Source organism: Coregonus clupeaformis, chromosome 26 (assembly GCF_020615455.1).
Source record: "Coregonus clupeaformis isolate EN_2021a chromosome 26, ASM2061545v1, whole genome shotgun sequence".
Taxonomy (NCBI): Eukaryota; Metazoa; Chordata; class Actinopteri; order Salmoniformes; family Salmonidae; genus Coregonus; species Coregonus clupeaformis.
The window spans coordinates 7,990,952-8,006,516 of record NC_059217.1 but is presented as its reverse complement, the minus strand read 5'-3'; the positions used below and the strand labels follow the sequence as shown (position 1 = coordinate 8,006,516).

General features: G+C 44.0%; 1 protein-coding gene across 4 annotated transcripts; it reads left to right on the top strand.

Annotated features, from left to right (window-relative positions):
• Nucleotides 1-347: 347 nt before the first annotated feature.
• LOC121540165 (DCN1-like protein 4) lies at nucleotides 348-7,514 on the top strand. Of its 4 annotated transcripts, none has more exons than XM_041848811.2 (11): nucleotides 348-498; nucleotides 2,135-2,205; nucleotides 2,637-2,676; nucleotides 3,488-3,575; nucleotides 4,605-4,693; nucleotides 5,296-5,366; nucleotides 5,567-5,658; nucleotides 6,216-6,324; nucleotides 6,885-6,989; nucleotides 7,105-7,207; nucleotides 7,310-7,514. In XM_041848811.2, the coding sequence occupies exons 1-11, from the start codon at nucleotides 480-482 to the stop codon at nucleotides 7,363-7,365; spliced, it is 843 nt and encodes a 280-aa protein (XP_041704745.1). In that variant the 5' UTR covers nucleotides 348-479; the 3' UTR covers nucleotides 7,366-7,514. The 4 variants fall into 4 exon arrangements, with proteins under 4 accessions (XP_041704745.1, XP_041704744.1, XP_041704746.1 ...); XM_041848810.2 differs by having other exon boundaries at nucleotides 4,605-4,705; XM_041848812.2 differs by lacking the exon at nucleotides 348-498 and adding an exon at nucleotides 546-740 and having other exon boundaries at nucleotides 4,605-4,705.
• Nucleotides 7,515-15,565: the final 8,051 nt, after the last annotated feature.

Below are 15,565 nucleotides of genomic sequence, written 5' to 3'. Positions count from 1 at the left end.
GATTGCCTTCACAATGAAAACTAGTTTGAAAATTCGAACATATATTTTATGGAAAAGAGATGTATGTTTCTGAACGATGCTGCACTGTTCACAATATGACTGAGGGGTGCAGATTACCGTTCAATTTGAACAGAGCGCGTCTCGCTCACCGGTTTGGCCCGGTCACGTGTTGGGCCATAGTACGGTTCAATCGAACTCCCTCATTGCCATACGTAGGTAAGTTTCCTAGCCAATGAACTACAGCGGTGGGATGGCCTGGTTTGGAATTTTGACCTGTCACGTTCATCCAAAGGAGGGTCTTAATTCTTTGTCTTCAGCTTTCCCACATGGCACCAGAGACAGCCTATTATGAAGGAGTAGGGGTGAGACTACTAGGTTCCTCGTCCGCCTAAATCATCTGTGGGCATTGGTTATGTTGTCATGTCCCGCCTACTGGCCGGTCTGCGGACTTCACACAGGCAGTTGTGTGTTTCATAAAAATGCACTCTGATGCGGCAAGTAAGTAGCTATAGTTGTTGCTTTTGGTGTATTTTACGCGCAGTAGGATAGGCTCCACGTATTGATAACTTACGTAACAGCGACCGGATCTATTGCATTATCTGTTTACTTTTAGATTTAGCTGTTAATCGAGTGTCTAATAAATGTATGCGCAGACTATCTGTCTATTGCCATTCTCTTTGTATTTCCAAGTGTTATCTTGAGGCGCAACAAAGGGACTGTGTACTGTTTTATTGCTGAAGGTACGCACTTTTTGTTGACTTATTGTTAGGACAGCTAACGTTGCAAAGGCTACTATTCGGTTGAATTCATCTGCTAAATATATCATTATTGTTGACCTATTATACTGCTATTTTATCTCTTATTTACGGACGGGAATGCAGTGCTACTGCAAAGCAAGTTACACTTGGAACAATGTTGTGTAGGCTAAATAGGTCAGTTTTCCAGTCAACTGCGGAAAATTACAGAGGATGAAAATTGTGACGCAGTTCTATAAAATATATTTCTATGCTTGCTGCAATAGAGCTGTCTGACTGCGCGTCATTTACATCAACTGTTGCAAGAAAACCATAAGATACTTGCATGCACTATTCCATAGGATGTAACATTTTTGTAACAATATAATATGCATTCATCAATTGGGGTGAGTGTCGGGAGAGGGGTGTAGAATGAAATCTTAATTTCTGAGGCCGGGAATTGTAGTCTAATTCCACTCCAGTGATCAAGATCTTAGAACCTTGATCCAGGAAATGGACTACAACAACCATAATGTCTCCATCTACTCTCAAGATACTTTGTAAACTCTGTGCAAGTTGTGCGTCTGTACTGCTATTTTAGGTAGTCTATGCAGTTAGTGCTATGATAAAGTTCTGCCTTTCGTTGATCTGCCTGTGTGAGCGTTTTGACTATGGAAACGGATTAAAAGCGAAACTGACACTTCTTGAACGCAGATGAGGTGACTAGATTTTTTCTTGGATAGGCCATGTCGGCGTAGTGTTGAATCATAATCGACCACTCTACTTTTTGTCTGGGATTCTGTGAACCCAGTTACATTTGAATACAATCCTCCTTATCTGTCAGCCCTGCTCATGATCTGACTGTAGACTACTGTATTATATTACTGTATTTTATTGTATCTAGCTACAGTCCTTCATACCTCTTTCTGGTTGGTATTAGACGTACTGTGAGAGAACGATTATAACTGCTCAGCATAAAAAATACATATTTTATTATCAATCCCATCATGACAAAAGGCTTTGATTATGTGCAGTTATGGCTGTTTGACGTCACTATTTCATCATCCCAACTATTTTGATGCAAATAGTGAAGGTGATTAAGATGGTTGCATTCCTATTGGTTGAATGCAAAGATGTGACCCCCATGACAGAGGGAGGAGCATGATGATGTAGGCAGGCTGTGGGTAGCAGATGGTGAGTTCTCCCTGCTATCAGTGCCCTGGGAAACCTATGATTCTGTGAGAAGGTTATGTTTCTGTGAGAAGCAGATATTTGTTTCATATTGCATATTGTTACATGTTACATGTACTGTTGCGTATCTGTTCCATATCTAATGTATGTGCTGTGCTGTAGTGGTGTTACATTTAGAGATATGCTGAAATGTACTTTTCCCCCTTTAGATTTTCAGCTGAACTCCCATTTTTCTACGCTGGCCAGCATCCACAAAATCTACCACACCCTGCACAGGCTGGTAAAAGCATTTTGCCCACATACTATTATGTGTTTTTCATGTGTCATATGAGTACCTGCCACCTGTTCCAACTGTTTACTTTATGGAGTTACTCTGGCAAAACGCTAAGAATTTGATCACGGACATTTAACCCTATGTACAAATGAATCCTAGTTATTAATGAGTTATAGACATGGATTAATGTTCTATTCTTGGATGGATACTTAAAGGGATTAATTCATCCTTCCTCTCATCCTATCTTCTCTCCTCCCTCTCTCTCTGAAATAATAACTGCATCTCTAAAGGTTACAAGCTTGAGGAAATGAGAGAGCATGGCTTCCCACACACCCTTTCCTTGCTCACTGCATGCGAACGTTGGTGCTGCTGTGTGTGCGTGCATGTGTCTCTTGGTGGGGGTTGCCTAATACAGTGCCATTTATCTCTCCCATCAGAACCTGACGGAGGACGTTGGACAGGACGGTCACTCCACAGGTACCGACCATGCCTGCATCTAATGCAGACTTACATGACACTTACTAGCTCGGTTTCCATCCAATTACACTTACATCTAAAAATCTGCATAAACACAATATTAGCAATTTCTCACCACAGATGTGTTTCCATCAAATGGATAAAAGGCTGTGCGTGATGACATAGTGCACATAAAAATAACTTTTGCTGTTAAAGTCCCATGTACCGTTGTCACACAACGTTTTTTGTTTATATAGCGAATGATCCCACTCTGGTCTTGGCAAATTCTTTCTAGCCAACAGCTCGCAGATACAGTGTGGGTATAGCCTACATGATGAGATTATTATGGACAAAAAGAGCAAGATTTATATTTATTTGTCAAATGGCAGCCAAGCATCGATCATCATGTCACCAGAATAAGACCTTCGATACTTTCACCACCCTGTGAAGTTCATCATAATGTATTTAATCTGTAGCCTAATGAACTGCATGCTTTCCCGAGTCGTAGTGGGAGGACCACACAACATATCATCGCGTGACTCCAAGTTTACTTCGATATGATGGTTATTTGCACATAAAGGCATTTCCACCGCCATTTCTCACACAATACATTTTACCGACACAAAAAGATCCCACCTTTTCTAGCGTATTTTGTTTTGTCGACATTTGGAAAGTTTACAGACAAATTTGCTATTTCCATCAGGCCTGTCGTGACATTTCTTATCTGACATGTACTTTACTTGCATAAAAAGGTAGGATGGAAAGCTGGTTACTGATCTCTATATCTCTCTCCTAACTCTCTCTCTCTCTCTCTCTCTCTTGTTTCTCTCAGCCTGCTGCTCCAGAACCATGCCTCCTAGGAAAAAGAGGAGACCCACTACTGGAGATGACCTGTCAGCCAAGAAGAGTCGCCAGGACAGGTACTACCAGCCTGCTACACCAACGAATGCATCAGTTAGATCAGTTATTACACAATAAGAGAAGAGTCTTATTCAGATTCACTGTTCACTAATCACTCGTGGACAGACTACGTGACGTCTGTCAAAAGACTGGGATGTGATGACTAACACCTCGATCACACCGACAGTCATTGCATTTTGGAACACCAGAAGTACATTCATTTCCAATGGAACGCTGCGTTTGCCTTGCGGCATTGCGTTGCAGATGCAGCTGCAGTGCGTTCTGTGTGGTGTATACGTTGGATATATCCAACGTATGCATCAAAATGTATGCGTAGACTTGAAAGAAATAGTAGCAAAAGGTGAATGTTGAACTTTTGTTGCACACATATCCAGTAAACATTTTGGATTACATGATGAAAAGGTTTGACTGAATAATTTATTACGCAGCATTGATACAAGGACGCTGTCAGTCTGACTGAGGCGTAACGAGTAACAGTTGTTTGTGTGCACAGGTCTTTCATCACTGGTTATTTGAACAGGTCTTGATTTAGCGGGTGTGCACGTCTTTCGAAATTCGGAAGGGGAGGGTACATTTGACCCATAGCCTTGCCTGAAACTTGCAGAGAGAGGGGGGTGGAGCTACCGCCCTGCTTTTGCACCTCATTCTAGTATCTTTTCTCATACATCTCCCCCCAGAACCTAATCGAGTATCTAATGCAAATGCGCACCATTTTTGTTCTAGATTTTAACTGTTCACTGAAACAGTATGCATGCATGATGACAAGTGATTTCTCTCCCCAGTGGATTTGCATACATCATTGTCATATCAGAAATTCAAAAGAGCAGCAAGATGACTTTTCCTCACATAGCTCATCCAATAGTTATCTGTCAGGATGAACCTTTTTCTACAGCGTAGTGTGTGATATGCTCCCAGACGGTAGGATTTTAGGCCACACAATGTATTCCCAGCACCCACAGTAATGGGTGAAATATGCTGTGTGTGCAGTTCCGTAGATTGTGTCTGAAATGGTCTTTTTCGAAATGCAGTGTTTTTAGAAAACATGAGGCACCACAAATCCGAGAGGAAGAGACCTTCTCCAGTAAAAGATGTCTGGAGTGGTTCTATGAGTACGCAGGTGAGACACAAGGTTTGTAAATATAAATTTCCCAATTCCTCTATCAGTTTATATAAGCACACTGACCATAATGGTGTAAATACCTTCTCTGTTACCCTTAGATTTGGGTTTTCATAGTTGAATTGTACTGTGTGAGAAAGCTGTGAATCAGGCATCATTGATTGCTTCATAAAGGATGTCTCTTGCTTTATGAAATAATGTCATAGATTAATGTTTTGTGTTTGTCACCTGCAGGTGGGATAGGGTCATAGAGAATTGTTACGTATATATGTACGCATTGTGATTGTAATTTTTGCTGTGATGTCAGAATACTTTGTTACCTCTTCTATGTCATATAATTCTATGACATCATAACAATAGCGATTATAATCATAGTTTTCGTGATGTGATGTCATAATAGGGAATGCTTTGACCTCCGGATTATGACATCACACCATGTAAATAGAATAGAATCTATGGTTGTGATGTCATAGCATTGTTGTGTCTGTGGCATACTATGCTGTCATAATATCAGAGATTAATCCTATGTGTTTGTTTCTGGTAGGAGTGGATGATGTCATATATAATGGCTCTGTATATATATGTGTGTGTATCTTTGATAGGCTGTGATGATGTTGTGGGGCCAGAGGGAATGGAGAAGTTCTGTGAAGACATTGGAGTGGAACCAGAGAATGTAAGGATTGCTAGTCATGTCTATGTAGATGGGTGACATTTATAATCCATCCACATGTGCATGCACTTTGTTTGTTATAGTTGGGGACAACTCCATTATTCAGAGATGGCACAAAGATTAAAATGACTCATTGAAAAGTAAACATCTCAAGCATTTCAATGTATTATAGTATGTGAGTGTATGCTGTTCTTTGTGAACAGGTGGTGATGCTGGTTTTGGCCTGGAAGCTGGATGCCCAGAGTATGGGCTACTTCACCCTACAGGAATGGTTGAAAGGCATGGGCTCCCTGCAGTAAGTCTCTGCTCTCAGTTTGTGTGTGTTTTACTGTATGTGTGTTCTGTGTGTCTGTCCCTACAGTTTATCAGTAGGGACAGTCTAAGGCACTGCATCGCAGTGCTAACTGTGCCACTAGAGATCCTGGTTCGAATCCAGGCTCTGTCGCAGCCGGCCGCGACCGGGAGACTCATGGGCGGCGCACAATTGGCCCAGCGTCGTCTAGGGTAGGGGAGGGAATGGCCGGCAGGGATGTAGCTCAGTTGATAGAGCATGGCGTTTGCAACGCCAGGGTTGTGGGTTCGATTCCCACGGGGGGCCAGTATAAAAAAAATATGTAATCACTAACTGTAAGTCGCTCTGGATAAGAGCGTCTGCTAAATGACTAAAATGTAAATGTTTATGTCCATTCCTAGCTGTGCCATGTACAACATGGTGCTGACCCCAGACTGGGGCTAAAGTCTGCCTCTGTCTGTATAGTCTACTTTATATTCAACTCTGTTTATAGTCTACAGTCTACACTCTGACAGCTGGGACTCTAGTCTGTCTCTAACGTGTCTCTCTGGCGTTGTCAGGTGTGACTCCACAGAGAGGCTGAGAAACTCCCTGGACTACCTGAGGTCTGTCCTAAACGACACCACCAACTTTAAGCTCATTTACAGATACGCCTTCGATTTTGCTCGGGTGAGTGAAGCAAAGCCGCATCTGCAGTATTCTCACTAGATTTCCTCTGACTGGGATATTTATTCCCCTGGTATATTTATTTTGACTGGTATATTTATTTGTTGATGTTTAGATTCAACACACGACAGATGATAAATGAAACTATTACCGTTTATAGAAATAAACACAAAAAAGGATCAGTGACGTCAGGTAGGGTAGGAAAGTAAAGCTGTGCTGTCAGCGCTCAGCTTAGTTTTGAGTGTGTCAAGATAATTCTCTTGTTCGCCTTGCATGGCTGAAGCTCTTATCATGAGTACTGCTTGTTCTATAGAGTCAGTCATATTTGACCCCTGACCTCTGAGACATCTGTTAGGGCTCTATTCAATCTGTAAAGCTGAAGCGTTACAGATTCCGCTAAGTAAATTTGAAGGTAATTTCCGATTTGAGCCAACATATGCAGCGTTTACAGTGAAGGCAGTCTCCACTAAAGCGGGAACATTGCCTTTAAATTGAAATCAAGCTGTAAAGCTGAATTTATGCAATGCGGATTGAATAGAGACCTTTAATTTCTGATTTTGTAGGAAAAGGACCAGAGGAGTTTAGACCTGAACACAGCCAAGTGCATGCTGGGGCTTCTCCTGGGGAAGACGTGGCCACTGTTTCCTGTGTTTAATCAGTTTTTAGAGGTATGGTGTCTTAACTAACCCGTGTAACCTTCAACTTGATATAGTGACGAAACCGTGTCAAACTATAGTGTATACTATGTATTGACTGCCTGTCCTGTCCGTGTCTGTCCTTCAGCAATCCAAGTATAAGGTTATCAACAAAGACCAGTGGTGCAACGTTCTAGAGTTCAGCAGGACAATCAACCTAGACCTCAGTAACTATGACGAGGATGGAGCCTGTAAGTGGACACATACAAAAACTAATACACAAACACTCATTCCCTAAGTGGTACAGGGGATCAGTGCTCTAACGTTATCGTTCTTTTCTCTTCTTTTGTCAGGGCCAGTTTTGTTGGATGAGTTTGTGGAATGGTACAAAGAAAGAGAGATGTCATAGCATTAGGTACACTGCAACAAAACCACATTATAATACAACGGCGATGACATAAACGGCTATGAGAACTAAAAACAAACAATACAAAATGGGAGAGGTGCTTGTCAGTGATGACAGGTGGTGCATCCAGGTAATGATAGTGATGTGGTTTGGGGGGGTAGGTGCAAGCTGCTCTGGCGAGATTAGGATGTAGGTCACCATGGAGACACCAACCCTCTCCAGGTAATGATCCCTACCCATGTTACATTGTGGGTAAGCACACGGCGAGCCCCCGTGGTGTTGCGCCCCCTCACTGTGATGTGTCATATTGCTGTGTGTTAGGATAAGGTGTTCTCTTGAGTGGCTAAATGGTTTTGAGAGAGATCCACTCTTGAACCCTTCACTCCCCTTAGGAGGAATAAAACAAACTAAATCCCTCCATTTTGAATGGTCGGTCTAAGTCTTAAAAACAAGGTCATTTTGACCTGGACACATTTGAATATTGCATATCCGTGCTTTGAACTTGATCTGTGCTTGTCTCTTTATAACCTAAAGAACCCATTGTTTCTATCAGTTTTGTCCTGTTTGGGTTGAATTGGAATTCTTGAAGAAGCACACTGTGTCAAATGGCTGAGTGTTACAGTAGTTGATCTTTTAGTCATGGTCATTAAAGCTGTTGTTACAGGTGGATGATGACACCTGTACAGTTTACTGTGATTAAGTAATTTGTGCCAGTGACTTTTGAGCCCCTTTTTTCATCCGTATTCTTACTGTGATACCAGCCTGTGCTAAAGCTTTGTAGCCCCCTGTGAAGCCTTCAGATTACCTCATACCACAACAACAACTAACCAATCAGCAGTGCTGCTTATTAACTCTTATTACAGTGCAGTGGTCAGTCGTTAGTGGACTGGCCAGCATTCATTGGTTATGTGACCAATCTATGTTTCTAAGCTGTAGGTTTTTAAGAGTATTTTCTGTGCCTCTTAACAATTTATGGAAGTCACTTTACTTGCTCAAAACACATACATGAGATACAACACACACACACACACACACACAGTGGTCAGGGATAAGTTCAGGATGAAATTAGACTGTTTGGCCTAAGTTGCAAGTTAAAATAGAGGTACATTTCTATTTTATCTTCATATCTGGCATATAGCTTTGGTCTTGTCTTCTGTTATGTCCACTGATCATATCCAGTTTCATCCATATTACTAACGAGCCTCTCTCTCTCCCCAGTACTGACAGTGTTATAATTGGAAGACCGTTTAAGGCCTTTGAGGAATAGGTTGTGTAGGGTAGGCAGGCTGTATTAAGGGGAAATCCAATCCCAGCATGCATGCATTGCCATGTATCATTCAAGAGGTCTCAAAACCATGGACACTGAAGGGTTAGAAATTAGAACCCTGTGGTGATGCTATGGTGTTCTTTTTGCCTAGCGTAGGGCTAATGTTCTAATGTTCTTGTAACACATGTAAACTTTTGTCTCTAGCTGTGATGTGACGCTCAATTGTCATGAGAGTGAAACTTTGCATGCACGCTCTCCATCAGAGCCATCTGTGAATGGATGAGATTTTTGAATACTTGTTTTATTGTTGTTTTTGTACAGGAATTTGTGCAAGTGTTTTTGTGCTTCATTTGATATCCTCGGTCATGTTGTCTTAACGCTTTATAAAAACTTTTGACTGTGTATATTCAGAGCTGAAACACACATGCAACCTCATTTGGGGAAGAGGAGTTCCATCCTGGATTTGCCCAACCACTCCCTTCTAACACACACACACAGAAAGAACCACACTGTTAGTCTCTCAAATAAATGGACATGAACTGAAATTAACGAAAGTTCGAGAAATTGGAGAAAGGAGATACGTTTTGTGCAGTGTTGAAGGTGTGGTGTAAGAATGGTATCAGGTCTTATGTCAATCATTGATTGGTCAAACCCAGTGGTGTCTGAACTAAAGCATGTACAGTAAATGGTTCAATTTCTAAAGTAATAAGATCACATGATGCTTTGACTGTCAGTCATCAGTGTATTTGTGTATTTTAGGTTTTGGTAGGAGATGGAGCTAGTTGCTAAACTGCTCACTAATAATTTGCACAAAGTCTAATTCAGATGGTATTCTACATTGGTAATGCAGGAGGAAGAACAACCTTGTCCTGACTGTATGTACAGTATGTATATGTCTGTTCACTGTAACCTATCTCTCTACGTATAAATGGGTTTATTAACTTATCGTTGTCTTTCATTTTTGCTTTGACATTTTCCTTTTACAGAACGATTGTGAACAATTGTTGTCAAAGGATGTTTCATTCTGTGTTCCTAAATTGCACAGGATCATATTTGGTTCTGCTACTGTAGGCCTATTGTACACAGTAATAACTACCATGTGTGCACCTTATTATCCAGGTATCCATAGAACAACAGAGACAAAGGCATCACAAACACCGTATGGGCTACTTTCTTTACAGGTTTATTTATGATGCATACCAACGTGGTCTCAGAGCATTTCGTATTATTCTGTTACGTTTGGAATGGTATGTATTAATTTGTGGATGTCCATCATCCACGAATTGCAATTCATACAATAAGTTAGAAATTGCAATTTGTACAATATGTTACGAATTTGAAAAACGTACGATATGTTACAAATTCCAATTTGTTGTGGCTAACGTTAGCAAGGGGTGCTAATGCTAATGTTAGCTAGCTGGCTAACGTTAGCTAGGTTAGGGGAAGGGTTAGCTAAAATGGTTAGGGTTAGGGGAAGCGTTGGCTAACATTCTAAGTAGTTGCAAAGTAGCTGAAAGGTTGTAAGTAGTTGCTAATTGGCTAAAATGCTCAAGTTGGCCATGATGAGATTCGAACACACAACCTTTGGGTTGCTAGATGTTCACGTTATATGCTTACCATCCACCCCGACCAACCACCCTCCTTTTGTTTTTGACTTAAGTAACCTATCTTATGTAAATATACCAAACATAACATATACTACATTACCAAAAATATGTGGACACCTGATTGTTGAACATCTCATTCCAAAATCATGGGCATTAATGTGGAGTTGATCCCCCCTTTGCTGCTATAACAGCCTCTACTCTTCTGGGAAGGCTTTCCACTAGATGTTGAAGCATTGGTGCGGGGACTTGCTTCCATTCAGCCACGAGCATTAGTGAGGTCGGGCACTGATGTTGGGCGATTAGGCCTGGCTCGCGGCGGTGTTCCAATTCATCCCAAAGGTCTTCGATGGGGTTGAGGTCAGGGCTCTGCAGGCCAGTCAAGTTCTTCCACACCGATCTCGACAAACCATTTCTGGATGGACCTCGCTTTGAGCACGGGGCCATTGTCATGCTGAAACAGGAAAGGGCCTTTCCCAAACTGTTGCCACGAAGTTGGAAGCACAGAATCGTCTAGAATGTCATTGTATGCTGTAGTGTTAAGATTTCCCTTCACTGGAACTAAGGTGCCTTGCCCGAACCATGAAAAACAGCCACAGACCATTATTCCTCCTCACCAAACTTTACAGTTGGCACTATGCATTGGGGCAGGTAGCGTTCTCCTGGCATCCGCCAAACCCAGATTCGTCCGTCGGACTGCCAGATGGTGAAGCGTGATTCATCACTCCAGAGAATGCATTTTCACTGCTCCAGAGTCCAAAGGCGGCGAGCTTTACACCACTCCATCCTTAGCATTGTGCATGGTGATCTTAGGCCTGTGTGCGGCTGCTCGGCCACAGAAACCCATTTCATGAAGCTCCCGACTAAAAGTTATTGTGCTGACGTTGTTTCCAGAGGCAGTTTGGAACTCGGTAGTGAGTGGACAAACGATCTTTACAAGGTTCAACACTCGGCAGTCCCGGTCTGTGAGCTTGTGTGGCCTACCACTTCGTGGCTGAGCTGTTATTGCTCCTAGACGTTTCCACTTCATAATAACAGCACTTACAGTTGACCGGGGCAGCTCTAGCAGGGCAGACATTTGACGAACTGACTTGTTGGAAAGGTGGCATCCTATGACGGTGCGACATTGAAAGTCACTGAGCTCTTCAGTAAGGCCATTCTACTGCCAATGTTTGTCTATGTAGATTGTATGGCTGTGTGCTCGATTTTATACACCTGTCAGCAATGGATGTGAATGAAATAGCCTAATACTGTAATTTGAAGGGGTGTCCCCATACTTTTGTGTATACAGTTTGTGACGTCACGAGAGGCTACACAGCTTTCAGCGGGATTGCTCAAGTAGTGCAAGGAGACCAGGTTCAACCAAAACAAGGATTTTATTAAAGGGCTTGGGAAACTAACGAAAGTATAACACAATACTGTTCTCTGGTGGCTCTTAAGGGTTAACAGTTCAGGGATGTCTCTTCCACATCCAAAATCATAACTCTCCCTCGCTCAAATAACTTTTCCCCAGTCTTACTGTCTTCCACGTTGCAGCTAGTGGCCAACCCAGCAAAAAGTCCTTCCAAATGTCTCTCACGTATTTCCACAGGTGCATATATCCAAAGGTGAGTATTTCCCAAAGGTAAGTATCTCCAAATCCTTATATTCCTCATGGAAGTGGACGTGCAGCACTCTTGTCCTCCAGAGAGCCCAGGTTGGAGACTGTGTTACTTCACAACCCACACACTCCCTCTCAGTGTGTCTCTTCCCTTCAAAACCTCCAGCTCATCAGCTCCTGATCTGTTTCAGCTGCGTGGGAAGATTGGCCATAGAGGGGTGGAGTTCCCGACCATACCAGCAGATGGAGCCACAGCTGTCTGGGTTGGCAGCCATCTCAGGGGGATGTAACGTCCCTCCAGGACACAGCCTCTCGTGACATCACACATCCCCCTCCTCGGGACCGACGTCCTCGTCGGGGTAAAGGCAGCGAAGAAGGCATCACGCCGGAAGAGGGCGTCCGCATTGCCGTGGTGCTTGCCAGCCTGCTCTCTCTTCAACTCCTCCACCTCTAGGACCAGGGACTCAGCCTCCTGTTGTCTCTCCTTGAGTTTCTTCCTGAACGCATCAGCCTTGGTTTTAGCAGAGTTTAGCTTCTGTTGAGCAGCTTTCAGTTCCTTCTCTCTCTCTGCCTCCGCATTCTTCATCTTGTTCTCCAACACCTTGTACTTCTCCTCTGCCTTCTTCTGGACCTCCCTTACTACTGCGCAGGGTCTCCTCACACTCCGCTGATGGTCCTGCGCAGCCTCTCCAGCTCCTCCTGTTGCTTATGGAAGGAGCTCTGTTGGAGTTTAGCCTGGAGGATATCTAACTCTTCTGTCTTCATGTCTAACTGTTGCTTTAACAAACGATACCTCTCAGCGGTCCCCTTCAGACCAGACAGTTCTTTGTCCAGATTCTGTAGCTCCGTCTCTGTGTCGGTCTGGGCACCTGCCCTCCCTATCAGAGCCCGGGCGGGAGTGAGTAATTCGGAGGATTGCACCGGAGCCTTCCCAGGATGAGTCTTGCCTCTCCGTTTCCGAGGTACTCGGGTTATCCTCTCCTGAGACTCTCTCCAGAGTGGGTAAAAGGCTGGGCAGTCTCGTCCAATTAGGACAGGGACGGGGAGGAATCAACCACCCCGCCGTCGTGTGTATGGTTCCCGTGTGCTGGTCATTGTAAGTTCAGTAATGGGGTATTCTCTGGTGTCCCCATGGACACAGGAAACTGGGAGGACTTTCCCCGGGGTCAGACACGTTGGGCCCACCAAATCCTTACGCACCAGGGTGGCCCGGCTACCAGAATCCAGTAAGGCCTCCACATCATGGTGATTCACAGTTACCGGGCAGGTGGGGGGGTCGATCGGGGCCGCCATCTACGACTCCCAAGAGCGAGGCAAAACGGTGTGTGGGTGCTGAGCTGGAGGACTCCGCAGTGGGCATAGGTTCCTCGGCTGGTTTCCCACACTGCCAGGAGATATGTCCCATCTCCCCACACCGGTAACACTGTCGAGTTTCCCCCTCTGGTGTACTCTTCTTGGACCCGCCTGGTTTCTGGCTCCCCCTGGAGCCGGGATAAAGTCCTGACGTGGCTGGGTTCGAGACCTTGGGGTCCTTTGGACGGGTTCTTTTCCATTTGTGGTGGGGCCGCACTCCTGGGGTCTTTTCGGGAAGCATTCAGCATCTCCGCTGTGGCCTGGTACTTTTCCACAGCTTCCACGGTCAGATCAGCCGTGGTCAAGGCCTGTTGACTGATGAACCGTTTTGCCTCATAAGGCAGGGGCGCGTAGGTAACGATCCACCACAACGGCCTCCACCACCGCCGCTGCTGTATTCCTCTGCGGATCCAGCCATTTCCTTGCGATTCGGACAAGTTCATGCATCTGCGCCCGAGGAGGTTGGTCTGGTTGGAAGGTCCAGCTGTGAAAGCGCTGGGCCATACCAAACTTTGTGAGTCCATATCTGCTGAGGATCTCAGACTTCAGGGCATCATAGTCAGTAACCTGGTCAGGGCCCAGGTCCCGGACAGCATTCAGCGATTCCCCGGTTAGAAAGGGGGGCTAACAGACCAACCCACTGTTGCTTGGGCCAGGCTTCCCTAGTGGCCGTGGCCTCAAATGCATGCAGGTATGCCTCAATGTCATCGGTAGCTCCCATCTTAGATATAAAGTCACTTGCCTTTATTGGGCGGGTATTTTGGACAACCCTCTGTCTCTGCAACTGCAATTCCTCTGCCTTCAGAAGGTTGGCTTTCTTTGCTCCTCCAAGAGAGCCACGTTTGCTTGCATCTGGGCTTGCTGGCCAGCAACAAGGGCTTTCAATATGTCCTCCATTTCAGTCGGCGGGGAGCCTACGGCCAACTTGGAAAACTGGGTGATCAAACCTTCGGTATCCTCCTCTGACATGCACTATTAACGCTTGAGCGTGCCTGTATTCTCCACCATCTGTGACGTCACGAGAGGCTACACAGCTTTCAGCGGGATTGCTCAAGTAGTGCAAGGAGACCAGGTTCAACCAAAACAAGGATTTTATTAAAGGGCTTGGGAAACTAACGAAAGTATAACACAATACTGTTCTCTGGTGGCTCTTAAGGGTTAACAGTTCAGGGATGTCTCTTCCACATCCAAAATCATAACTCTCCCTCGCTCAAATAACTTTTCCCCAGTCTTACTGTCTTCCACGTTGCAGCTAGTGGCCAACCCAGCAAAAAGTCCTTCCAAATGTCTCTCACGTATTTCCACAGGTGCATATATCCAAAGGTGAGTATTTCCCAAAGGTAAGTATCTCCAAATCCTTATATTCTCATGGAAGTGGACGTGCAGCACTCTTGTCCTCCAGAGAGCCCAGGTTGGAGACTGTGTTACTTCACAACCCACACACTCCCTCTCAGTGTGTCTCTTCCCTTCAAAAACCTCCAGCTCATCAGCTCCTGATCTGTTTCAGCTGCGTGGGAAGATTGGCCATAGAGGGGGTGGAGTTCCCGACCATACCAGCAGATGGAGCCATAGCTGTCTGGGTTTGCAGCCATCTCAGGGGGATGTAACGTCCCTCCAGGACACAGCCTCTCGTGACATCACAAGTTGAAGTCGGAAGTTTACATACACCTTAGCCAAATACATTTAAACTCAGTTTTTCACAATTCCTGACATTTAATCCAAGTAAAAATTCCCTGTTTTAGGTCAGTTAGGATCACCACTTTATTTTAAGAATGGGAAATGTCAGAATAATAGTAGAGAGAATGATTTCTTTCAGCTTTTATTTATTTCATCACATTCCCAGTGGGTCAGAAGTTTACATACACTCAATTAGTATTTGGTAGCATTTCCTTTAAATTGTTTAACTTGGGTCAAACGTTTCGGGTAGCCTTCCACAAGCTTCCGACAATACGTTTTTGATTTTCTTTTGATTTTCCCATGATGTCAAGCAAAGAGGCACTGAGTTTGAAGGTAGGCCTTGACATACATCCACAGGTACACCTCCAATTGACTCAAATGATGTCAATTAGCCTATCAGAAGCTTCTAAAGCCATGACATAATTTTCTGGAATTTTCCAAGCTGTTTAAAGGCACAGTCAACTTAGTGTATGTAAACTTCTGACCCACTGGAATTGTGATACAGTGAATTATAAGTGAAATAATCTGTCTGTAAACAATTGTTGGAAAAATTACTTGTGTCATGCACAAAGTAGATGTCCTAACCGACTTGCCAAAACTAGTTTGTTAACAAGAAATTTGTGGAGTGGTTGAAAAACGAGTTTTAATGACTCCAACCTAAGTGTATGTAAACTTCCGACTTCAACTGTATATAGTGTATCA